This window comes from Colossoma macropomum, unplaced genomic scaffold (genome assembly GCF_904425465.1).
Source record: "Colossoma macropomum unplaced genomic scaffold, Colossoma_macropomum, whole genome shotgun sequence".
Lineage (NCBI taxonomy): Eukaryota > Metazoa > Chordata > Actinopteri > Characiformes > Serrasalmidae > Colossoma > Colossoma macropomum.
In genome coordinates, this window is record NW_023494793.1 from 40,045,600 (window position 1) to 40,071,420 (window position 25,821).

General features: G+C 40.4%; 1 protein-coding gene across 3 annotated transcripts in view; it reads left to right on the forward strand.

Annotated features, from left to right (window-relative positions):
• Window positions 1-25,810, forward strand: part of rfx2 (regulatory factor X, 2 (influences HLA class II expression)) — a 58,404-nt gene extending 32,594 nt beyond the window's left edge. Inside the window, exons 6-19 of one of the 3 annotated variants that reach the window (XM_036579538.1) lie at window positions 283-541; window positions 6,088-6,162; window positions 11,243-11,424; window positions 12,644-12,763; window positions 13,060-13,181; window positions 14,087-14,205; window positions 17,178-17,293; window positions 19,086-19,237; window positions 19,777-19,874; window positions 20,835-20,984; window positions 22,497-22,705; window positions 22,933-23,086; window positions 23,187-23,229; window positions 24,949-25,810. In XM_036579538.1, the coding sequence (XP_036435431.1) occupies window positions 283-541; window positions 6,088-6,162; window positions 11,243-11,424; window positions 12,644-12,763; window positions 13,060-13,181; window positions 14,087-14,205; window positions 17,178-17,293; window positions 19,086-19,237; window positions 19,777-19,874; window positions 20,835-20,984; window positions 22,497-22,705; window positions 22,933-23,086; window positions 23,187-23,229; window positions 24,949-25,070 (1,921 nt within the window). In that variant the 3' untranslated portion in view covers window positions 25,071-25,810. The remainder of the gene's footprint in view (window positions 1-282; window positions 542-6,087; window positions 6,163-11,242; window positions 11,425-12,643; window positions 12,764-13,059; window positions 13,182-14,086; window positions 14,206-17,177; window positions 17,294-19,085; window positions 19,238-19,776; window positions 19,875-20,834; window positions 20,985-22,496; window positions 22,706-22,932; window positions 23,087-23,186; window positions 23,230-24,948) is intronic. The other 2 variants (XM_036579540.1, XM_036579539.1) reach the window with 2 other exon arrangements.
• Window positions 25,811-25,821: the final 11 nt, after the last annotated feature.

The following is a 25,821-nucleotide window of genomic DNA, read 5'->3' on the forward strand; positions in this document are numbered from 1 at the left end:
AGATACGAGGTTTTCTTCAGACAGCAGGGATATATAGATCTGGTGCATTTATATGATGTAGATTTTTATGAGAAACTTACATTATATGAGAAATAAACTACATGCAAAGTTCTCTCTTTTTGTCTCTCTCTTTCTCTCCTTCCTTTTTTGTTGTTCTTTTCCCCTTTCCTCTTTCTCTTCTTCCTTTTTCTCTCTACTTCTGCCTTTTTCTTTCTCTCTTTCTCTTTTTTCTGTTTCTTTTTCCTCCCCTGTCACCCTTTTCTCTTTCTGTCTCTCTTTTAGCCGCACTGCATACTCCTACTACACGGAAGCCCAGTTGTACGGGCAGGGCAGCACCTACTTTGACTCCCAGACAGGGGGGACGCAGGTGACCACGGTGGTTTCCTCGGCCAGCGGAGCATCCCCTCACAGCATGGTGGGCATCACCATGGACGTTGGTGGCAGCCAGATCATCTCCAGCGGCAGCGCCTATCTCATTCACGGCGGGATGGAGGGCGGCCGGCACCTCACTTCACACTCCGCCCGATCCTCCTCTGCAGCGGTACGACCCCCTCTGCTCAGTATAGAGCTGCTCTCGTGAAAGTTTCCGAAAACCTTTAAACTCATTAAAGGTTCCTAAATGGTTCTTGGTTCGAGGTACAGTTGTAGGATAAACTTTAAATTGGTTTAGAACCTTAATATGTGGAGATACTTGAAACTTTGAATAGGCTCTTCACACTTTGTTCACTCTAAAATGCTCCCTCTGAAAAATGAAGGTTAATGGAAGGGTTTGCAGAACGACTGGACCAGGATTTCTGTAGCGCTGCTTTGCGACATGCCAGTTGTAGAAAGCGCTAAACAAATTTACATTGAATTGGAATGAAAGGTTCTTCTGTGGTTATTTGCTTGTTGTATGGTTGTTATTATTTAGAGGTTCTTTAACAGTGAGTGCGTTTACATGCACTCAATAATCTGATCATAGTCACATTTCTGCAGTTATCTGATTATTCAAATGGTCATATAAACAGCACACTCTGGTTTCTTAGATCGGAGTAAGGTCTAGAAATCCAGATCTGGATTTTAGCTCAGTAATCAGATTTCTCAGTGCATGTGAACTCTTACTCTGATTTCTTTCGGATTTCTCAGTCTGCACTTGTGTAAAAACAGACCGCAAAACACTTTTGGAATGATGCTGAAATGAAGAATTTAAATATTCTTCACTTTTTAGATGATGTATGTTCATATTTTTAGGTGTAGTGGCGCGGTGTTTAAAAAACGTGCTATTTTTTTTTTTAGTTTTACGTTATGTTTACGTCACGTCTTCTTCTGTGAGTTTATTGGCCGGTTTCAAAGCAGAAATCTGATTACTGCCCGACGCATGTAGACCCGGAGTTCCCCCGTTATCTGATTACACAGGTACACGTAAACGCGTTGATCTGACAAAATCTGATTTTCTGTAGTCATGGAATTATTAAGTGCATGTAAACGCACTCAATGACCCTTTAAAGAATTCAGAGTTTTTTTTATTGAACCAAAAGTGGGTCACTGCAAAGCACCTCTCTTTTTAAAATTGAATCCTGTTGTATCCTCTTGGTAGTTAGGGGAAAGACAGTCACTTTCACCTAACTACAACAAAGTAATGCCTATTTCATGTCGTGTTTTATAACTCGTACAGAAGCTTGTTATAACATCTTTATGATGTTGTTATTGTGGTTGTATAATGGTTCCTTGAGGCATCTCAGGGCAGCAGATGTTTTGAATATAAGAATATAAGGTTGTATGAGAGCTTCCAGCACACGCTGAGCTGAAAGGATTTCGGTGGAATTCTAATCCAGTGATGTGCTGATGAAATAAACCAGATGTGCAGTCACTCAGTGTTCAGCAGTGGCTGAAGTTCCAGCATGCGTCAGCATCAGTGTCTCTGTAATAACGGCCAAGGAGAGTGTGGGTCCCTGTGGGTCCATGAGGTGGAAAAGAGAGAGAGAGAGAGCGAGAGAGAGGGGAAGCGAGGGGCTGAGAGAGGCTGAGTGAGATATAGACACAGAGAGAGATTGAGAAAGATAGAGGTCGAGTTGGAGCTGGATTAGTTTAACTGTGAAGGTTCAGTAATTTAAGTGATTACAGATGATCATCTGTGATTTTGGTCCTGTATGAATCTGTGGTGCCTGTATTAGTTCAGGGGTGTCAAAGTCAACCACTAAAAGGGCCATATTAAAACATCTTAACAAATCTGGCCATAGATTGTTTAAAATAAGCGAAAACTACAATGGCAAAAAATAGGTACTGAATACTTGATCGACTGAAAAATAATTTTAAATAAAACCAAATTGTTTTATATAAAATAATAGGCTACATTAGCTGCGGGTCACTGGTAAACCTCTTTAAATGTCCCCAGTGTACAGTAGGTTTTTTAAAACTGCCCATTCGCTTGAACTGGACTCATGGCATCCTTTTTTGTTTGTTCGTTTTTGTGGTTAAGTCCCATAGATCATTGTTGGGGAGGGGGTGGGAGCACATTACGGTGCAGTGCATGCTGGGCACTGTAGTGCAGTTAATGATGAAATGGACTAGTATTAATAGAAAATTAAAATAACTACAGTACGCATGTGTCAAACACAGGCCTGCCTTGTACTAGTTCCATGGGATTCTTATGGATCTTGGAGCAGTGTGATGTGATAACAAAAGTCAGAGACCACCCTTCACGTAATTTCCAACCGAACAGTGATTCAGTAAATGTTATTCATTTTTCAGCGACAGGAATAAAAGCAGAAAATATATTTAACAATAATTTATGCAAAATACTCAACAACTACATAGAATATTATGTTTTTCAGTATTTATTGTGTCCTTTATTCCAGCTTCCGTTCTTTTCAGGAGCCTCACTTTCAGTTTCTCAAAGAATCTGCAGACACACCTCCAAAGTTCAGTCTTAGAAGTTGGTTGATCATTTTCTGAAGTAATCAAACACATTCAGTGGTGTTGAGGTCTGGACTCTAGGGGTGGTCAGTCCATTGTTCAGCTTCTTTGTTTGATGTGTCCATCTCCTTAGTGAGGTTCTTCTTGAGAGCTACACATCCTTTCAGACCCACAGCGCTGAGTCGTCTTCTCACAGTGGAAGGATGGACAGAAACACCTGTGGATGTTTTCAGATCTGAAGCAGCTTGATTTTCTCCTCTCTCTCAGAGATGAAAGCTTTCAGTGCTGTTTATCTGATGGGGGCAGTTTTGGTGTCTATCAGGTCTTCCAGGTGGTTGTTAGCTTTTAATCATTTCTTAAACTCCATGTATGCTAGTGGATTATCTTGTATATCATGTCCTCAGAAATATCTCGTGAAAATGAGTAACGAAGGGCCTTTTTGAGTTAAATTTAAATAAATCAAGGTGACGGGTGGTCTTTGCACAAAATGCTGTAGTAAAACCAGTCCAGCTGCATGATGGAGTGGACGTAAGAGAGAGACTATGACCGGTTAGGAAGAAGGCTGCCGCTGCTGCTGCTGCTCCTCAGTAATTCAGCTGGGCCTTGTTGTAGCGCTTCTTACAGGCACTCGAGCGCCCTGCGAGAGAAAGCTGCCCCAGAGCTCATTACCGTTTGGCCCAGAGCCCTTGGGAGCCTTTAAGAGATCTGGAAGGAGGCCTGCTTTTTTTCACCGATTCCTTGCCTCACTCCCTCTCTCTCTCCCTTTCGTTCTTTTTTGAGTATTGCCACTATTCCGCATGTCTCTGTGTGGCACCCTCTCTCTCTCTCTCTGAGCCCCTTTTCTCTCTGCTCTTGAAAGAGAAGCTCCTGTGTCAGGGACTGGCTGTGCCCACTTAGTTTACCACAGTGAGGGACGGCCTCACTTATTCTTAGAAATCCTCTGCCTCTGTACACAGCATGAGGATGTAAGTGGTGTTGCTTTAGATAAATTCAAGGTATTTTCAGAAAATGGAAATGAGGGGAAATGAGGGGTGATCCCATTGTTCATCCAAGGCCAACATTCAAGTTGGAGCAGTGCCCCCTGAGTGTGTAGGGGGGAGCATGTTTTTAGCATGTATATGTAGCTACACAGCTTTAAGTAGAACGTGCTTTTGGTCGCCTTCTCGTATTCCCATTGCAATCAAAATAAGCTGACAGCAATCGGACAGAGAGGACTAAAGATTCACCCCGAAAACTGTTTTTACCATAATAATATATTTTTTCCTGTAAATGTTTTTTCACTTTTCAAGGCTGCTTTTGTCAGTACAGATGCCGTTTCACATCAGCAAGTGTACATGTTGGAACAAGCCTTATAAATATCTGTATAGGTTTATGTCAGCTGTCATGAATAGTTTATGTATGTGTTTTGTAGCTTTATGTATGCTGCCCTTGGGTATTTCACCTCTTTCTCTTTAAGTAATATAGAAATTCACATCTATATTACTTAAATTGCCCGACCCACAGTGAGTATATAACCAACTCGCAGCGAGAGCTGGCCAGGCTAAAGTACAGCCTCCATATGGCAGGGTTAGTTATAACACTGTTACAACTAAGACCCCCAAAGTAAACAATGAGAGTAGACCATAACCTGCCTAACAAATTCAAAACAGCGTGTGTGTACAGGATTGGGCATAACCTAACACGGGGTAAAATGTGACCTGTATTTTTATGTAGTAATACAGGTTGAATGGAACTTGCTTTTGGTCATCTTCTCTTATTCCCATAGCAACGCCATCTACAAATTCTAACAGATATTTCTCAGTTCACCCTAAAGGCAGTTTTTGTTCCACTAAAGTAATTTTTTTCATTGTTTTTTGATTATTGAATAGCTTCATACTTTCCTGAAGGGCAGCATTCGTAAAGCTACATGACACCCCCGTAAGTCTTTTGTGACAAATGACACAAACCTACATAAACATTAATAACACCCAATTCCAACAAGCGTCAGTTGTCATAAAGGTTGCTTTTGTCAATGTAGATGTAGATTTCACCTCAGCAAGTGCTATGACAACTAACACTTATTACAATAAGCGTAATAATTTAAGAATGTGTGTATAGGTTTATGTCAGTTGTCATGAGAAGCTTATGTAGCCTTATGAATGCTGCCTTTCAGTAAGGTGATTCCCCAAATTGTATAATAAAATCACAGAATTTAGGCTATTATTTCAATCACCCAACTTACAGTGAGTATACAACCAACTCTCAGCGAGAGCTGGCCAGGCTAAAGTACAGCCTCCACACGAGGGGGTTAGTTTTAAGTGTTACAACCAAGTAAACAAAGAGAGTAAACATTGGGCCTCATTCGCCAATATCTTCCTACGTTTTTTCTTAAATTTGTTTTTGAGAAAGGTCCTAAGAAAAAGTCTACGTCAGATTAACGACGTGTTCTTAAACTGCTGAATTGTTTGCACATTTGTGCTCTTAAGTACCTAAGAACTAATCCCAAATAAGAAAACATCGGTGAACATCACAGTCTTCGTGAAAACTGCGTAAGTGGGTTTTAAGAAGAAATTTCTTCTTAAGAATGTTTGGTAAATGAGCCCCAAAGAGAGTAGTCTGTGTCCTCCCGTACAAATTTGCACATATTCATGAAAAATTCATGTAAACAATGTTTCACATTCTTATTAATTTTATTGCTAATATTTGTATGTGTTTAGCTTGGAAAGTGTGGTTCTAATAATACAGAATGTTATGTAGTTAATTGTGCATAAAACTGTTATAACTCACCCCTCAGTCTGTTACAATGAGCCTTTGTTATGGGGTAAGTTGTAACATTTGCATGGCACTTTTGACTGATTTGCTTATAAACATTCGGTGCGAGGAACAATGAATATGCCACAGAGGGATTAGCGTTAGCCCTAGCATGCATCATAACGTAGAACACAGAGGTGTTAGCGTTAGCATTAGCATGCCTTATATCATAGTCTGAGGAGACCCAAGCTTGCAGCTTAACCCTCCCCCATTATTTGCATGTGTTTTGTTCACTGTTAAAGAGCTGCAAACACTGACTGACTGTGATGGAAATGCACTGATCCAACAGTCTGATTGCCTTTTCTGTTCTTTTTTTTTTTTTTTTCCCTCTTCCCTCTTTTTTCACCTCTTCTCACCCCCCTCCCCCTTTTGATGTCCTGCATGCCACCCCTCTCTCTGTAGCTTGAACTGGCGATTGAAAACCTCCACAAGTCTGAAGGGATTGCCTCTCACAAGAGCAGCCTGCTCAACAGACATGTAAGTCATCCAAGAAACTTTACTTAAACACAGAGAGAACAAAAGGAAGGCCTGCTGCTTCTGTAACTCTCTGCTAAGCCCCTCCCTGCTGCCCCGTGCTTGACGACTGTCTTACAGTTCCTCCCTCCTGTTGCTCACTATTAGCTGCACCTTTTCGGCTCTGTAGGAATGGCTTTGATGGAGTAACTGCTTAGATAGCTATGGCTTATCTTTGTTCAGCATGCAAGCTCTTAACTAGTGGGCATCCAAGGGTCCTGAAGATTGATTCTGTTGGCTGATTAAAGAGAGTTTCAGATCTAGTTACATCTGGCCACGTCTAATTCTGGGTGAAACAGGAGGACACTTTCGAAAAAGGGCCAATCCACATCAACTCACTTAGAGCATGTATGGTCACGTCATGGATTTCCATTAAAAAAATCAGGCACCTATTGGGTCATTCCATGCCAACTCAGCTAGAGCCAGTCCAGTCACATCATGAAAAAATTCAAGCAAAAACTTCAATTTTGTTCCTGCAACCATGCAAATTCTCATAGTTGTTCTCCAGTTAGTTTCCTAGTTATGAATTTGTATGGTGGCTCCTGCAGATTCTAAATCACATCTTTTAATAGGCAGTTTAGAACCTAATAGGACAGGGGTCGGCAGCATGTGGCTCCGGAGCTGGCCCTTTTACTGCCCTGTTGCGGCTCCACAGCAGAATCAGATTTGTAGGTAAAAATAAAATAATCCTCCTTTACAGTAAAATAAAGCTCTGCTGATCGTTCAACACAGTTTAACAGTAAATGGTCTTAAACACTGGAGTTAATGTAGAACTGCTAATTCACCCTTTAACCCTGAAGGTTGGAGCTCAGACTGCTGGTCAGCATAGCAACACAGACAACCGTCTCGCCTAGCTAGTAGCTAACGAAACGGCAAAAAGGGACATTTAAGACGAACATCTGGAGACGAATGGACTTATTTGTGTTTATAATCACTCCAGCTGGTTTCCTGATACGTTTAATCTGCAATGAGAAACTGTCAAACGCTAAAAAGCCGTGAAGGTGAAGTCAGATTCTCATTTGCCAGGTTCTCATTCCACTTTAAGTGGTGCAGCAGTTACATTCTGGCGCCTCAGGCACCATTTAAGGTGGAATGGGGAAAATGCGAGCAAAAAGCTGTGAATAAGACACTGACTTCAGCCTTGCAAAAAAACAAATGTTGAGAGACGTTTTACAAAAAACTGTTCTACTTTTGAGGAAAAGTTTCCTGCTGGAGATGTTAGAAAAGCAGCTATAGCTGAGCTAAAGCTTAAAGCAGAGCAAAGTAAGTCTGCGTTTTCTTTTATATTTTTTAGCCTAAACTAATACAATAGCACACACTGAGACATATTTACAGGCAATATAGTAAAACCTTACTTCAATAAAATGGATATAAAATGTTGAGGCTCCCAAGATGGTTTGATTTTTGTTGAAAGGACAATATGGCTCTTCTGACCATTTGGGATGCCGACCCCTGTAAATAGCACAAACTTTAAGAGTTCATAACTGAAACCCCGAAACAATTAAATTTAAGTTTTTGCTCAATTTTTTCATGTTATGACTGGACAGGCTCTAGTTGAGTTGGCATGGACTGACCAATAGGCAAAAATGCATCAGTGCATCTTGACGTATCTATCAGAAGGAGGCAACAACATCAATTTTGCAGTGTCAAAATCGATTACAAATTATATCAATATTTTTGAAAATGACATGCATCAGTTTTTTGAGGCATTAACTCATTGCCTAAAGAATCATCACTGAAATGAATCACTGTGAGGTCAGAGATTTACATTTCTGATATACACAGCAACATGTTAAAACATCACGATACCTCAAGACAGCGTCACAATACACAGTATGCATCACATCATGTTTATTTTTCTGAGAACTGATCCGTTGGAACAGACCAAAAAAGCCCCAGTTCAGTGTTTCCCACACAGCGCTGCACTAAATCCAGTTAAACAGGGCTAATTATGCTCTCTTTGTAAGGAAACATGCAGTCGGTCAGGGTTCTCTAACCCTTTAAGTGTCTGTTTGTGCTGTTTGGCTCTTCATTGTAAATCGTGATTATTCAGTGCATTGTTGTTGCATTGACTTTGATATATAGGGAAGCCGAAAATTCAAAGATTTTTATTCTGTTTTTGTTACAAACTACCACTTTGAAAACACATGAATACGGACATAAGTCACACATCACTAGTGCTTTATTGTTAAACACAACAATAATAAGCTCTTACTGATCCAAACTGCACTCTAAGCTTGTGCAGTCACTCAGAAAAGAGCACATCCAGCAATGAAAGAAGTCTCATGCGTATTTTATGCAGTAATAGACAACACAGTCACAGTATGTGACATAATTTATAGAAATAACTCTAAGTATCTTTATATTGGCCGTCCCCACACACACGCTCTGTTACCATCACTCATTTTCACACATGATCATATGGTCATATGCAAAAGTCTGAACACCTTTGGTCAAATGATGTTTTTTAGGTCAAAACAACTTAAATATGGCATTTTTTTTCCTGCAAATTTTAGTGCACGATTTCTAACATATCGGAAAAACATGAAACATTCATTATACTAATGATTGTGCATTGAAATGTGCAGAGGTTGTGTTAACTTATTTTCATTTAGAACATAAACAAAACGTCAAGTAACCAAGTGTGCCTAAACTTTTGAATATGTTTGCTTGCTGTTCAGTCTCAGCTCAGAAATGCTCCTGTTTCCTGCGTTTAGCACACCTGATTCACCTCATGAAGGGCTTGATGGTTATCTGATGATATGTGGATGAGTGCTAACACTAAACTGCGCTCTTCGGGGTGGTCCCGGACAGGGATTTGGAAACATTTGCTCTAGATCTCTATCCGAAAGGGCAGACTGGAAGCTGGCAGTAAAGCATGATTTGCCCCTGGTTCCAAGCCTCTGATGTTGGGCTATCTGAGCTGTTCTTTGTCAGAAGCTGAAGTGTCTTTTATTGTCTCCATGTATTCAGATTGGAAAATCTGCCCACCTGTTTACAAACGTTTACAAACATGATTAAATACCCCTTACTTAATGGGCCAGCGACAGATCCTCACAGGTGTGTGTGTGTGTGTGTGTGTGTGTGTGTGAGAGAGAGAGAGAGAGAGAGAGAGAGAGAGAGTAGGGTATAATGCGTGTCACCTTTTCAAACCGCCATTGAACCATTATGCTGTCAAGCTCCTTAGCCGTCCTGTGTGTTTCTAAAACAGGCAGTAAAAGCTCCCCTCCAGTGTTTTCCATGACTAAACCATCTGCTGAAGTTTAGGAAACTTTCAGAGGTTGGACGATTTGACAAAATCTCATCACTATCACAATAAATTACATCACAATATGTTTTCCTGAGCACATCACAGATATCGTCAGTACTCCTGAAACACTAGCGGCATGCTTCGTAGAAAGTAGAGATTTAGACCAGTTGTAGAGAATCTGTAAACAAACGGCAGATCGTAAAACCTTAATAAAGTAATAAATAAAGACATGGAATATGATTCCTTTTACATGTTAAGGTTCAACTGACAAAAATACATGTTTAGCGTTATTTTATATATGGCTGCAGTTCTGTGGAACTTCAAATTTATTTTAAACAGATACAAGCAGAGAGTTATTTTATATATGCTTTTAAAAAAGTGGATGATGAATAATTTGTGCATAATTTTAAGCAGTTTTTATTTATTGGTTTGGCTGAATAAAAAAATTTGCCTATGGCTTTATTGTGTCTATCTGTGTATCTATGTAGCTCTCTATACAGCTAGCTATACATCTATACATCTAATCTGTCTATCTGTCTGTCTATCTCTCTATCTATCTATACAGCTATCGAGCTATCTGTACAGCTATCTATCTTTACAGCTATCTATCTGTCTATCTGTCTATCTATCTATCTATCACATTCAAATTTAAACTGTAGAGCAACTACCTTATTATGTCATTTTTTTAATGAAGTGTTTGATGTTTTATTCTTATTACACTAAAAATTTAAATATGCGTGTTTCTGCAACTGCGACTTTAAAGTCTTTTTCACTGTTTTTAGTATAAATGGATATCAAACTGAGCAGTTATATTAGCTCTGGCAGACGGTTGTTTTAGAAGTGTGCTTCCAAATACTTCTATAAGTGATGAGCTGTACAGCAAACAGATGCAGAATATGAATACTGAATATGAACAGATGGTATTTACGTTGCTTTTGGTTTTCCCCACACTTTCGTCCTTGTTCTCTTTAGATTACTTATGTTTTCATCGAAAGTAGGTTTGTTTGGCTTTGGAAAAAACTTGAGTCATAGCTCAAACTTAAGCGTTGCAGACATATAAACATAGAATCAACATATAGAAAAAAATACATAAATGCCTGATTAGCAGCAGCATGTATTTAAACGTATTTTGAGGAAACGCTTATATAATGCAGTTTTAATGTGTTTCTAATTCAGTATCTTATTTTTATGCATTTGAAGATTGAAATCACAGGTGCAGGACAGAATTTTGGCTTCATAACGACATTAGCTCTGTACATTTAGCAACTATTTTGTATGTGAAAAATGTGACACTAATAAAATATTTTGGTAACATCAGGCTGCTTTAGTCAAATTGAATGTCTTTTCGCTCTAGAAAGTTTTTGACGCTTTTTGAAATAAGCCTTTTATAAATTCTTATAAAAGTTTATGTCAGTGGTCATGAAATTCCAGTAAAGTGTTTGTAGCTGCACCTATTATTTATTATTTCATTTATTTTGGCACTGCTGTTTTACTGGGGCATTGTGTCTGTTCCAACTTATCAAACCTAGAAAAACTCAAAAAACTATGTTGTAATATGTATTTCATACGTCTATAAGTATCACAGTACTACATTTTTACCATATCGGCGCTGTGAAAGACGTGCCTCGGCTCTAGACTCTTCTTTTATGTTTTACTGAGTTGTTTATGCACGCTGGTCATCAGTTAGCAGCCCTGAAAGAAAAGGTGTCAATTTCTGCTGATTATGAAACATCTGACGTAGCGTGTCTGTGTGCTTGTGTCTGTATGTGTGTGTAAATGTGTGTGTGTTTATAGTTACAGTGGCTGCTGGATAACTACGAGATAGCAGACGGTGTGAGTTTGGCGCGGTGTTCCCTCTATCACCACTACCTGCGCCACTGCCAAGAGCAGAAGCTGGACCCAGTCAACGCCGCCTCCTTCGGGAAGCTCATCCGCTCAGTCTTTATGGGACTGCGCACACGCCGCCTTGGCACCAGGTCAGTCCCACGTACACACACACACACACACAAACGTATTTCTATTTCCAAGACATCTAACACCACTATGTTCATTATACAGTACTATGAGACCCCCTTTCACTTAATTAAGTTCCAGTTGAAACGGCCATTAAGTACAATTTAATACACAGAAGCCTCAACAGCTCCATACAGTATCACATTTCTCATTATTTAATATTTCAACTCTTTCTCTAATTGCAGCTTACATTCTATTTAGGAGGCTTGGTTTCAGTTTCTGATAGAAATCTTCAGGGATAGTTTTCCACACCTCCAAAGTTTGGTGCATTTTCTACTTTTCACCATCCAAGACACATTCAGTGATGCTGGTGTGTGGACTCTGGGGTGGTCAGTCTGTTGTTTTGAGAACACCAGTAGCTTCTTGGTTTGATTTGCGGAAGTTATTCCTTTTTGGTCTGTTTCCTTATAAGAAGCCTAAAGTATTTAATATGTCCACTCTTTACTTTTATTCCAGCTTCTGTTTTTTTTCTGAGACTTGCTACTATTTTCTTTACAGAAATCTGAAATGATATTTTTCCTAAGATTAGTCTGCATTCTGCTTCTCACAATTCATGTGTGTGTATATATGTGTGTGTATGTATGTGTGTGTGTATATATATATATATATATATATATACCCAGAGAATGCCACAAAAACATTCCCCAGACTATAAGCTACGCACCGCTGCGGTCAGAAGAAGGAAGTGGTCATAATAATGTGACTGTGTGTGTGTGTGTGTGTGTGTGTGTGTGTGTGTATATATATATATATATATACACTGCTTCTTTCCTAATTTGCAGAAGATATATATAATCAGAACAAAACCTTATATCTCCAAATTGGTAACTTTACAGGAGAAGGAAAAAACCTTCTTTATTTTCAGTGTAAGTCAGTGGAACCAGACCTTTTTCCAAGCCATTTATCATGAAATATACCCAGTGTAAAGGGCAACAGGCATTTTCAGATTATGGCAAATAATGAAAAACAACAAAAATGGAGAGGTTTTGTCCTGACAACAGTGATTTATGTATAACATATATGTACACTGCAAAAGGAATAACTTGTACTTAATGGCTGTTTTGACTGGACATTAAATAAATGAAAAGTTTCTGTATTTTGCAAAGTGCTGTATACGTTGTGAATAGACACACAAGTAAGGCTGTTAAAGTTGTACTCATTGTTTGTGCATGTGTGTATCAGAGGGAACTCAAAGTACCATTACTATGGCATCCGCGTGAAGCCTGACTCTCCTCTGAGCCGACTGCAGGACGACAGTCAGTACATGGCCATGAGACAGCAGCCTGTCCACCAGAAACAGAGGTGAGTGCTTGTTTGTGTGTCTCTTTCTAACCACCGTTCGCTCCCTGCCAAGCTTTGATCCCTTTGATGTTCATTAATTGTATTTGTGCCTAAATGAGCCATAGACTGGCAGAAATGATGCAGAAGTACCATCATAGTGTCTTCTGTCTCTGTGATAAATGCCATAAACGAGCCCCCCTCCCCCCCAGTCTGGCCTGTCTCTGTATCCCGTCCCGATGGTCCCCTGGTTAGTGGCCCTATAGAGTGAGTAGTGAGCCCCTGCCCTAGCATTGTGTTCTGCTATCCCCTCTGGTCAGGTTTAAACCCCTGCAGAAAGTGAGCATGATGGGTGACGGAATCTCCGGCGGCTCTCAGCACTCCAGTGGCACGCCAGAGCAAAGTGTGGCCGCGCAGAGCCAGCACCACCAGCAGTTCATAGGTAATAAATACTATAGCACTTACTACCACAAGCCGGACATAGGTTATAAATACTGTAGAACCTAATACCACCAGAAATATATCTGTAATAAATACTCCAGAACACCATTCCACCAGTCATTCATATGTGATAAACACTACAGCATACAATACCATCAGTAATACATAGATAATAAGCACTACGGCATGCAATGCCATCAGTAATACATGGGTAATAACACTACTGCATGCCATACCACCAGTAATACATCTGTAATAAACACTCCAGAACGCCATTCCACCAGTCAGACAAATGTAATAAACACTACAGCATACCATACCATCAGTAATACATAGATAATAAGCACTACGGCATGCAATACCAGTCATACATGTGCAATAAACATTACAACACTTGATTCTACCAGAACTTCATAGGTAATAAACACTGTAGAACCCAATACCACTAGTAATACATAAATAATGAACATTACAGCACTCAATACCGCCAGTAATATATAGGTAATAAACAATAAAGTATGGCATGCTACCTTCACAACATGAAGTCCTAAGTTTTAAGATGGAAAATTTAATGTAGTAACTCAGATCATGTGAACAGCCTATAGATAAATTGGACCCTCCATGTGTTGTGACATCACAACCACAATTAACTGGCTGTCTGGAACACTATATTCAGGGGTCAGGCCTCAGAAAAAGTGGATACTCTGATTTCTTGGCAAAAAACAGGCCTGAACCTTATAGACAGTAATTTCGATTTACTTTGCAAAAAAAAAAACTAAATTAGACATTTTCCCCAAATCATATTTCCCTAGATCCTGCTATAATTAGTCACTCACAGTCTAACAATATGTTGAGCCTCTAGTGGTACATGTATGTATGTATGTATATATGTTTGTTTATTTGCAGACATGTCTCATGTCCTGCCCCCGTTTCCCTCTCTGGACCTGGGCTCCTGCCCACTGCCTGAGCGCATCACCATGAATGATGTGAAAAAGCTACAGAGCATCTACAGGGACCACTGTGAGGTACTGTTCTCTCCTTCTCAATCTATTCTGCACTCTCGTTCTCTTGTTCACACCTAATGTCATGGCTGTCTCCACCCAGACCTGCCTGAGGCTGCTCAGAATGCTGTACAGGACATGTTTTAACTTAATGCTTAAAGAGGAATTCCACTGATTTCTCAAACGTTCTGCGTAATACCATTCTAGTAAAAGGCTACAAAATACTCTGTTACACAACAGTGAATAAAAACCTATAAATAACATTTTTTTTAATGAACGGATTATACACGTACTATGGGAACAATGTAAAGTTCTTACATATTTTAAAGGCCTTTTTTCTTATTTTATTCTTCTCTTTTTTGTGTAGCTTTATGAACACGTCCATTTAAAACCACTCTTTATCCATTAGTATCAAACAGGCTGTTTTTTTTCTGTGCCTTCAAGGCTGATATATATGTTGAATACCTCTGTTCTGATTGGTTGTTTTGTGTTGTGCCTCTTTCTAAAAGCAGTCCAGCAGAAAGGACCAGGCTAGACAGCTGTAGGATGGATAGGTGGATATTTAAAATGTGCAAATTGGGTTTTTGTGACATCACAAAAACAGCAAATTCAGTTTAAGTCGATTTTTCAGCTTAGTTTCCATATATGGACAGGCGAGCATCTTGAAAACCACTTTCAAACATTTACAAACTATGAATCAGTCTCAAAAAAGTAAAGAAAGGTGTTTTTTTCACAATATAGGCCCTTTTAAAATGTGCAGTGAAGATGGGCGTTTTAAAAATGACTGATGGCTTCATGTCTCTCATGGGAAAACTGTGGGAAACACATTCATACAAATCTAAAATGTTCCTGTATGCTTGGTTGCACATAGTCATTCATACATCGATACACCAGTAATTTTCAACATTTTTATTATATAGTAAAACATGATTATAGCAATTATATATTACATTATGATGTAGCAAGCATTAAGGCTGGGAAATAGATGTGACAGTGATGTAAACAAACGATATTCGGGACATAAAGTTTTCACCTTGGGCCAGTTTTTGAAAAAAAATGGAAAAAAAAGTCAGTCTAGAATTATATTAGAACACGTAGACGGGCTGACCAGCCTGCGAGCGCAGTGCCCGGTCGCCTCAGTCGCACACCTGCCGAATGCGCAGCGGCCAGAGTTTGGCCGGGCCGCGTATTTGGCCGTGTTTGGTGCAGTTTCTCCGAGAGGGCCAGTTTGATGGTCTCGGGCCGTCCCTCCCCTCGCTCTCTCTGTTCAGCTCACACCTTTTGTTCCAAAGCTCCTTTCATCCCTCTCTCAGTGCCTTTCCAGTCATGCCAATTAACCTTTCAGCCAGCGAGAGAGACACACATGCACCGCCGCTCAGGCCACTCGTCTCCTGCCTTTGTCTGTCACCACTTTTTCTCTTGTCAATCAAAGAAAGAGCCTTCTTCTTTCCTTTTCTTTTTTTTTTTTCGCATGTCTCTTTTTCTAGACTTACGACAGGCATAGAGACGGATACCTTGTCTGTCACATTGTTCGGAAACTTTCGATTTCTTTGTCATCTCGGAGGTTTTAAAGGCCTGCTTTCACTCCTGTCTGTCCTGTTTGTGGAAAGACATACGTAAATAGAAAAAAGGAGTGAAACTAAAACTACTCTTCATACTCTTCACTCTGTTTTCTCACAAATCTTGTCATTTTACAACCATTCCCTGTTTTTTCCTGAGCTGAAAAGATGAAGGTAGGAAAAAAAAACACTTGTTTGTCAAGCAGGGGAATTTTCCCTTTTTTTTTTTTTTGTTTTTGGAGTGCAGTGTTTGAACTGTTGCTGCGGCAACGGTAAACATGGTTGCCATGGCAACCTGGTAAGGAAGCCAAAACATGTCGCGTGATTGGTGGAGGGTGGGTGGGGGGGGGGTGCACTATAGGGCTGTGTAACTGGATATAGGAGCAAGTGTCCAACCGCAGGAGAATCTCTGACGCGAGTGTGAACCATAGCAAATAGAGAACTCACTGTTGGAGAAGACGTTCGCCAGGAATCCCCCACATTCAGTTATTCATCTTAAGACGCTCAGTGATTACTATGAAAGTGATGTGTAACTTGCGTAGCTCTTAAAATGAGTAACTGACCCATATACAAGTTCTAAGGGTTTAAAGGGGAATCCCACCGATTTTTAACATTTTCTGTGTACGTAGAGATGTAAACAAAGTCGTTCAGATTGGTTTGATGTGAAATGGTTTGGGTTTCTTTACAGCTTTACTGTGGTGGTGATAGGAACCAGGGGTCATCATGTCTGCAGTGCAAATATAGGCGTTACTGTACAAAACCATACAACCTATACAAAACCAAGCGTGTATCTCTCTGTAGATTAAAAACACGTTTCAGGCCAAAACTATAAATGATGCCCTGTGTATGACTAGACACTTTGTATGGTGTCTCTCAGATTCTCTTTCTACAATTTGAAGATAATTTTTATCCACACTAAGCTTGGTTGCACAGCTATGACTCATATTAAGGTCTTAAAATTATTCCTTTACATACATACAACCTTCTTTGTGGCTTTGTTTGTTGATCCTTATTGTTTGGTTGCTGTGTGGGGTTCGCTAGTGGTCAGCACTGCTGTTGTAGGCCATCACAAGGACAGCTATGTTGTGATTATTGAGGAAATAGAGATGGGAAATAGCTCAGCAGAGGTGGAAACAAAACTTGCTTACTCAGTCAGTCATGTGTACGTACACGCTCACTCATACATGCTGCAACAACTCACTGCTGAAGCCAGTGAAACTGATTTCAAAGCAAGATATGGCTTTAATGTAGAGCAGCTGTTTGAGCTCCACAGTTACTGAATGTGTGATGCTAGTGTGGATAAATTGTATTTACCTTGCACACTTTGAGTAAAGCAGTTCAAAGAGACACTTACAATAATTTAATTACATATTTGTAATTAGTAATCAGTGAAAAAGTCAGCTTTCAGTGTTAGTAACTCTGCTCTCTCTCTCTCAGGCTACTCTGGATGTGGTGATGAATCTGCAGTTCCACCTCATAGAGAAGCTGTGGCAGACTTTCTGGTATTCAACAGCGCCATCTAGTGACGGCACCACCTCCATCGTCCCCAACAGGTCAGACGCTGCCACAGTATGCTGGCAATGTGGCACTACAAAAACATTGAATTCAGTTGTTTAAGCGTATAGTTTGTTTTATAGGCATATTAGATTTGTGTTTATTGTACATGTGCCGAAACCACCCCCCCCAAAAAAAAAAGTTATTCTATTATTTTATTATTATATTATTATATTATTTTATTATTTACGTCTAGATTTTATCTGCAGCACTGTTTACAGTGTGGTAACTGATGGATGTATTTAACACAGGTCTTATACAAATTATAAACTATAGTGTCTTATGCACAGTATAGAATCCTATATTGTCCAGACTACGGTACTGTGTGCCAGTTGTTTCACTGATCATTTGGCTGTTCACAAACTAGTAGTCGAATCCCTTCCTTAGGCAGGTAGTTTTGTCCTATGTATACCAATATGCCACGAAATAAGTGCAGATAAAGCAACGTACAAGCAGCGTAAACCACAGTAACCTTAGTCCATTTAGCTGAAAGGCTGAGCCAGGGACATTGTAGTCACAAAAGAAAGGAGCTTTTTAGTGCCTTGGTCACCTCCCGCTGTCTAGTATGTATTCATCTGAAGTAGTCCACTTTGGACTGGCTGGTCTTTTGGGGTTAGCCTTAGCCCAGCATGGACACCAGAGCACTGCCGTATTATCTCGTAACGCCCGAGGAGCCGCCTGACTCATTCAGCTGCGTCAGACAGCCCTGCAGTCTCGGGGGCTTTCTGGGAATAACTGCAATATTTTCTAGATTCCTGCAGTGTCTGATGATCAGAGGGGGTGAGCATGTGGGATGCACCTATGAGTCAAATGACTTGACAAAATTTGACGAAGCTGAAGTCGGTTTCTTATTCGAATATCCTGCTCCACCTTAAATGGTGTAGCAGTTACATTCAGGCTCATGTACAAGTACCTAAATGTAACTCCAGCTCCATTTAAGGTGGAATGGAAAAGTCCAACAGAAAAGCTGATGAATAATATATATAATATAATAATAATATAATATGTATAAATAGATTATATTATATTATAATATTATTATAATATATATAATATAATAATATATAAGATATTCAGACATGAAACAACATTTAGCACCATTTCTGCTGAGCCTGCCGCGCTAGTGTTTCAAAGCAATGTTGATATAAGTGTCTGTATGTTTAGTTCGGTTTTACTATTTTGCACTGTAAAAATATTTTGAACTTTGGTTGTTCAAAATAATTTCTGTATGAAGTCACTGTTAGGTTTACTTAAGCATCTAAAGTCGTTTAAGGGCGTCCCTGGTCAAATTACATGTGGATGTCCTAAGTGAAAAAATAAGCTAAAACACAATTCTGCACATTTTAATGCACAATTACTGTTTATTTACTCAATTGAACATATCAGGGAAAATAATTCAGCATAAAACATTTAACTTAATATGTTAAACTTGGCCAATAAATAGAAATTGTTGTATAATATGCAGAAAACACCATATTTAAGTTTCTTCACTAGAGAGGACGTGTTAATCTTTGCATATATACTGTGATGTATAACACACCCATTAGAAATTATTAATTAAATATAAGTATACCATGATATCATGTTTTAGCCATACTGTCCACTGATAATATAAACTTACTTCAAGCCATGTTTTTACATGCTTGACTTTACCCTACAACCGGTCCAGTTTAGTATCTGAGCTGCAAATAAGCTGCTTCTTTTCTGTAACCGGTTATTTTTATGATTTAATGAACTGCAAATTAAAGAGCTGTGTTTTAAGGTTCTTTCTCTCTCTCTGATTCTCTGCAGTGATGAGGAAATCGAGGGGGTGATCCCCAGTGAGAAGCTGATTGCTCTGTGCAAGTTTGAGCCAGTGAAACAGTGGATGAGGAGCTGTGATCACATCCTGTACCAGGCGCTGGTGGAAATCCTCATCCCTGATGTTCTGCGGCCCGTTCCCAGTCAGTACTACACCGCAATACACTAGAAACTCCCTTATCTCTGTACTACATGCTAGTGCAACAGTTTAATCTCTGCTCAAAGCTCTCCTGTACTATCTGTACTCTGTATTCAATATGAAAATCTCTCATGTACTACTAGTAATTGTGTACTAACATGGCATAGACTGCAATATCCAATAGAATCAGCCAATATTTTCACAAATGTATTTTGTTTTGGTATTTTCATCAGTTCTTTTCACATTACTTTGTTAGAAAATGTTATACATCATGCTAAAGTTTAGGCTTTGCATGCTTTAATTCCTTTATGATTATTTTTTTCATGATTAATTTGTATTAGTATCAGTCTTTTATCAGTCAACACTGATAAATCTGTGTACCTTTAATATTGGATAGTTTTGTTTAATCTGCCAGACAATATGATGACTGGGTTGCTCACTGTACTGCATTATAATCTATATTCACAACTTTTGCATGTTAACTCTGAACTGTATGCTTTACAAATCTCCCCTTTAATCATTTTCATGTTTTCTCTTCTACAGGTACTCTCACCCAAGCCATCAGAAACTTCGCCAAGAGTCTGGAGGGCTGGCTAACCTCAGCCATGAGTAACTTCCCCCAGGAGATTGTGCGCACCAAGGTCATGCTTCTCTTCAAAAAGAGATACACCGGTCAGGCATAACATTATGACCAATCCTTGTTTCTACACTCATTGTCCATTTTATCAGCTCCACTTACTATATAGGTGCACTTTGTAGTTCTACAGTTACAGACTGTAGTCCATCTGTTTCTCTGCATACTTTGTTAGCCCCCTCTTACCCTGTTCTTCAGTGGTCAGGACCCCCATGGTACGAGTGGATCAGACACAGCAGTGCTGCTGGAGTTTTTAAACACTGTGTCCACTCACTGTCCACTCTATTAGACACTCCTACCTTGTCAGTCCACCCTGTAGATGTAAAGATGTAACAAAGTATGCAGAGAAACAGATGGACTACAGTCTGTAACTGTAGAACTACAAAGTGCACCTATATAGTAAGTGGAGCTGATAAAATGGACAATGAGTGTAGAAACAAGGAGGTGGTCAGAATGTTATGCCTGATCAGTGTATATAATGAATATTTAGTGTCCATCTGAATAAATAGTGGCAATAGCCTTGCTGCCCAGTACAGGCATAAGTAAATGAGTAGATGGGCAGGAATAACATTTAACATTAGCACCAACTGGCTAATAACACTTCACGACTAACAGCGTAGTGCTACATAGCTAAGCTTGAGTACACTGAAGCAGAGAGAGAGCTTAAGCAATAGCAGTGTTAGAGCTAAAATGCTAGTGTCAAATAATGTCCACTGAAAATGTGACCACTGACATAACAAACCATAAATAAAGTGATTGTTTTTGATAGATTCACACTTTTAATGTTAACTGGTTAAAGTAACTTTTATTAAGGACGTGAGCTTGTTATTGTATTACATTGTGTGGTTTCCTTATTGATTATTATGAGAGGCCTTAGTGCTGAGGGTTGATGACTTGATGAGGACTCAGTAAATATGGAGACATAGCTTTGTTCTGATACTTACTCTGTGTGTTATTGTGTGTTCAGGCTGCAGTAGTGAGTGCGTTCGCGCAGACTCTGCGCAGGTACACCTCCCTGAACCACCTGGCGCAGGCGGCTCGAGCTGTGCTGCAGAACACCTCCCAGATCAACCAGATGCTCAGTGACCTCAACCGCGTGGACTTCGCCAACGTGCAGGTTTGACTTCTTTTACACACCGTAGACTTTAGTCTAAGGCTAACGTGCAGGTCTGCATCTCACTACAAACTACAGGCCTCAGCTTGGTGCTAACATGCAGGCCTGTGTCTTAGAAAGCAGTACAGATCTTAGCATAGCGCTAGCATCCAGGTCTGTGTTCCAGTGTGCATTACAGGCCTTAGTGCTGATATGCAGGTCTGCCTTTCACTACCGGCCTTGGTCTAGCGCTAACATGAGGTCTGTGTCCCAATATGCACTATTGGCATATATTAGCCAAGCGCTAATATACCGATTTGCATCTCACTACAGGTCTTAGCATAGCGCTTACATTCAGGTCTGCGTCCCAGTACACAATACAGGCCTTAGCCTAGGGATGATATACAGATTAGTGTCTCACTACAGGTCTTAGCATAGCAGTTACATCCAGGTCTGTGTCCCAGTGTGCACTAGTGGCCTTTGTCAAACACTAATATACAGATTAGTATTTCACTACAGGTCTTAGCACAGTGCTAACATGTTGGTCAGTGTCCCAGTGTGCATTACTGGCCTTAGCCAAGCACTAATATACAGATTTGCATCTCACTACAGGTCTTAGCTTAGTGCTAACATCCAGGTCTGTGTCTCTGTATGCACTACAGGCCTTAGTGCTGATATGCAGGTCTGCCTTTCACAACCGGCCTTAGCCCAGCGCTAACATGAGGTCTGTGTCCCAATATGCACTACTGGCCTTGGCCAAGCACTAATTTACAGATGCGCATCTCAATACAGGCCTTAGCCCAGCGCTAACATGTAAGTCCCAGTGTGCATTACAGGCCTTTGCCTAGTGCTGATATACAGGAAAGTCTCTCAGTACTCACTACAGGTCTTAGCTTAATGCTACTGTCTTTTCATATTTAACACATTCAAGATCTAAATGTGGGCTGGAGGTTAGGGAACCAGCCTTGTGACCAGAAGGTCGCCGGTTCATTCCCCAGAGCCAACAGTACGTGACTGAAATGCCCTTGAGCAAGGCACCTAACCCCCAACTTCTCCCTGGGTGCCGTGGATAGGGCTGCCCACCGCTCCGGGCAAGTGTGCTCACTGCCCCCTAGTGTGTGTGTGTTCACTAGTGTGTATGTGGTGTTTCACTGCACGGATGGGAGGTCTAATTCCGATGTGTTCAGACACAGTTGGCTAAAAGTTCAGTTCATATTCATCTAAATAGTGGTATCAGTAAAAACAAAAAGTGGTCCAAACTGGTCAGTCACATCAATAAGACTTTTAAGTTTCAGGTTGGCAGTCCTAACTAGAGGGGATCAATAGGAGATCTGTTCTTTATTTAATCATTTTCTATTATATTTGATCATAATATTTTGTTTGCATGCCATTTTGTTCATTAATTCCATAAAGTGACGTTGAGAAAGGCACTATATCAATAAAATTAAATTATTTTTGATTATTTAGATTTTTAAATTTCTGTTTTGTCTTCACACTGACCGTCCTCCTGTGTGTGTGTGTGTGTGTGTTCTCCAGGAGCAGGCCTCGTGGGTGTGTCAGTGTGATGAGAGCGTAGTTCAGCGTCTGGAGCAGGACTTTAAAGTGACCCTGCAGCAGCAGAGCTCTCTGGATCAGTGGGCTGCCTGGCTGGACAATGTGGTGAGCCAGGTCCTGAAGCCACACGAGGGCAGCCCCAGCTTCCCCAGAGCCGCGCGCCAGTTTCTCCTCAAGTGGTCCTTCTACAGGTACGCCATCTTAACGCATGGTCAGCAGTCGGGCCGGAACGCTGGTCGTGAAAGTTTAACTCCACAAATAACTTTCTGTGTGAATCTGAAAAAGGGAGAGCCTAAGTCAACTATGTAGTGAGATCTAGGAGTTACTTTACGCTCAAGTGCTTTTGAAAAGCTCCATGGTGTTAAATGCTGGTGGTGTTTTGTTGTTGTTATGTGTAACGCTGATGCGTCCTCCGTAGCTCCATGGTGATCAGAGACCTGACACTGCGCAGTGCTGCCAGTTTCGGCTCCTTCCACCTGATCCGGCTGCTGTATGACGAGTACATGTTTTACCTGGTGGAGCACCGCGTCGCCCAGGCAACCGGGGAGACGCCCATCGCCGTCATGGGAGAGGTTTGTCTGAAGCTTTCACTTCGTTCTGTTTTAATCCTTTTTTGTTTTTGGTAGTTATTATGTGCTTATATGAATGTAATGTTGTCTTTTTGCATTTTAGTTCAGTGACCTCAGCTCAATGATGCCCCCACTGTTGGAGAAAGGTACAAACTCGCTTATTTCTTAAGTGGTGCTTAAGTCATTCGGAGTAGTTTGATGTGAAATAGGTCATCATAGAGAAACTTGCTGACAAAGATTTCTTTACAGTGGTGCTGATAGGAACCAGGGGTCACAGTGTTTGCAAAGCCACTATAGCCATTTTATTTACTATCTGAAATGGCTGCTGAATTCTGAGTTTATAATGATAATATAATGATAATCATAATGATAAATTAGTAGTAAACCTTTCTGTAGGGACTGTTTTTACTTACAACACCCTCCACCCATTCATCATGTATAGGTTTTAAAAGGTAGATTTGGGCTAAAGCAAGGTTGTCAAACTCAACCACTAATTATTAAAATATATTATAAATATATATTAAAAATCTCATCAAATCTGTGGACCAGAGGAAAAATCTTTTTATTTAATTTTTAATTTTATTAACCTGAACTGCCCACTGTTTATTCAAAATGCGCAAAAACCTCAGTAGTAAAATATCAGGGCTTGTAGTGGAGCTTGAAATTTAACATGAATACTCAAAATATTCAAAGTTTAAACGTCCCGAGTAGCTCAGTCTTTAAAACCTACCCATCTGCTTGAACTAGACGACTATCATCCTTTCTTTGCTGCAAGTTCATTAAGACTCGGGCTCAGTTTCTGAGCTGACGTTAAGTGTTTATGTTGGTTGAAATGCAGCTGGTGTGTGGAATTGTGTAGAATTGAGGTGTAACCGCCATCCGATAGACTACAAACACTAAGAATGTTCTTAAAATGCAGTACTTGGGGAAAAAAAAAACATAAGAAATTCTCAAATATTCCCTTAAGATATCTTAATTATTTTCTTAAGATGGAAGAAAATCTTAATTGTTTTATGTACTCTACGTTACATTTGACCATGTACCATAAATGATGGAGATACATTTTGAATTAGTGTTCACTGTCTTTGCGTTATTTCATTTACTCTGCTCAGAGGAGCAAAATGGAGGAAAAATATCAAACCAAGCGTTTAAACAGTTTTAGCAAATAAGAATTAGAGGTGATGGTGGAGGAAATAGCCATCAGGAAAAAATCCTCCTTGGAAAATATGATGATTGTGGGGTGATGGACGAGGAGGGCAGGAGTGGCAGAGGCAGCATCCGTGATGAATTTAGATGCTCACCTCGTCAACACTTACCCCCTAGAACAAGTCTGAGTCTGTCATAAGGTTAAGAAAATGTTTAAGAACATAATATTTTCATGAATACCACTAGTTCTTAGAATTATTCTTAAGAAAACAGTTCAGAAAAGAAAATAATTCTTAAGAATGAAGTTACCCCCCCATCCGGTGGGCCCAAAGAATTTCTCAGTCAGTTTGTATTGAGGTCCCTGTAGTTACTGAATAATAAGGCTTAGTGTGTAATAAGCCTGAGATTTTAAGGGATTAAGAAAAAAAAACGCATTTAATTTTTTTTCATTCGTGATTCCAGCCCCAGGTTCCCATCATTACCACTGTGAACAATACTAAGGTTTCTCTAGAACAGACCATTTCAAACCAAACCACTCTGAATGACTGTTTACATCCTGACCATTTCATTATGCAGAACGTTTTGAAGAACCGTGGTCAACAACACAGTTTTGCACCACTATTGAGGACTCAGTATAAACCTTCACCCCTGTGTTTAAGACTGAGAAGCTCCACAAAAATGGACCCTTTTTTTAACCTCCTCTCTCTTCTTTCCCTCAGATGCCTCATTCTCTGAGGATATCGGTGACCTCGGCAGCGACGGTGACGTATCTCGGGGAACGTGTGAGCCTGCAATAAAGAGCGAGAGAATCGAGATCAACCACTCGCTGCAGGAGATCTGAGAGCCGCCCACCAAGACTGACCACTGCTCTGCCTGCACGGGCTCTGCTGTACCTGTGCAAGTGCGTGTGCGAGTGTCGGGTGGTGGGATTTTATCGATCGTCCTCAGATCCCACCGCCCTTGCTAGCGAGCTGCGTTTTAACACTGATTTTCGTTCCTAACGCGTACAGGAGTCTAGTTTTGTCCAGAGAGTTTATAGTAGTTAATCTGCTTGAGGGTCTGTTTGTTTCCTTTTGGGTCCTTGGTTTTCAGCCGTGCCTCTCCGAGCTCAGAGGGAGCTCAGCGCCGTGTTTAATGTGGGATCTCCGTGCCATAGTGTCCTTTTCAGTGCCTTAGATGAGAGCAGAAAACAGTCGCTGTATCCGGGCCGTGCCTGTACTCGCAGTATGAATGTATCGTCTGATGACCTCAGCTGTCTCCAGCACCTTCCCGCAGAGGCTGCAGGGCTGTCCTCCTGTAGCTACGGCTCCGTCCGCGCGTGCTCTGATATAATGCAAGCCCACTAACCCAAAGCAGCCTTGCGTGCTTCAGCCCCACCAGCACTGCAGACCTCTTGCCGCCATGGCAACCACATGGACGGCACATGTATGTCGCTGTTTCTTTCTAAGACGAAAAGAATTGTATATAAAAAGAATAGATAATTACAAATACGACACCCCTGGCCATATGAGATGAGCTGTTGATACCTCAACCACCGTTTCTATGCTAACTTTCTGTATTTCTGTAGTGTTGATTTGGTCCTGGAGGAGCCC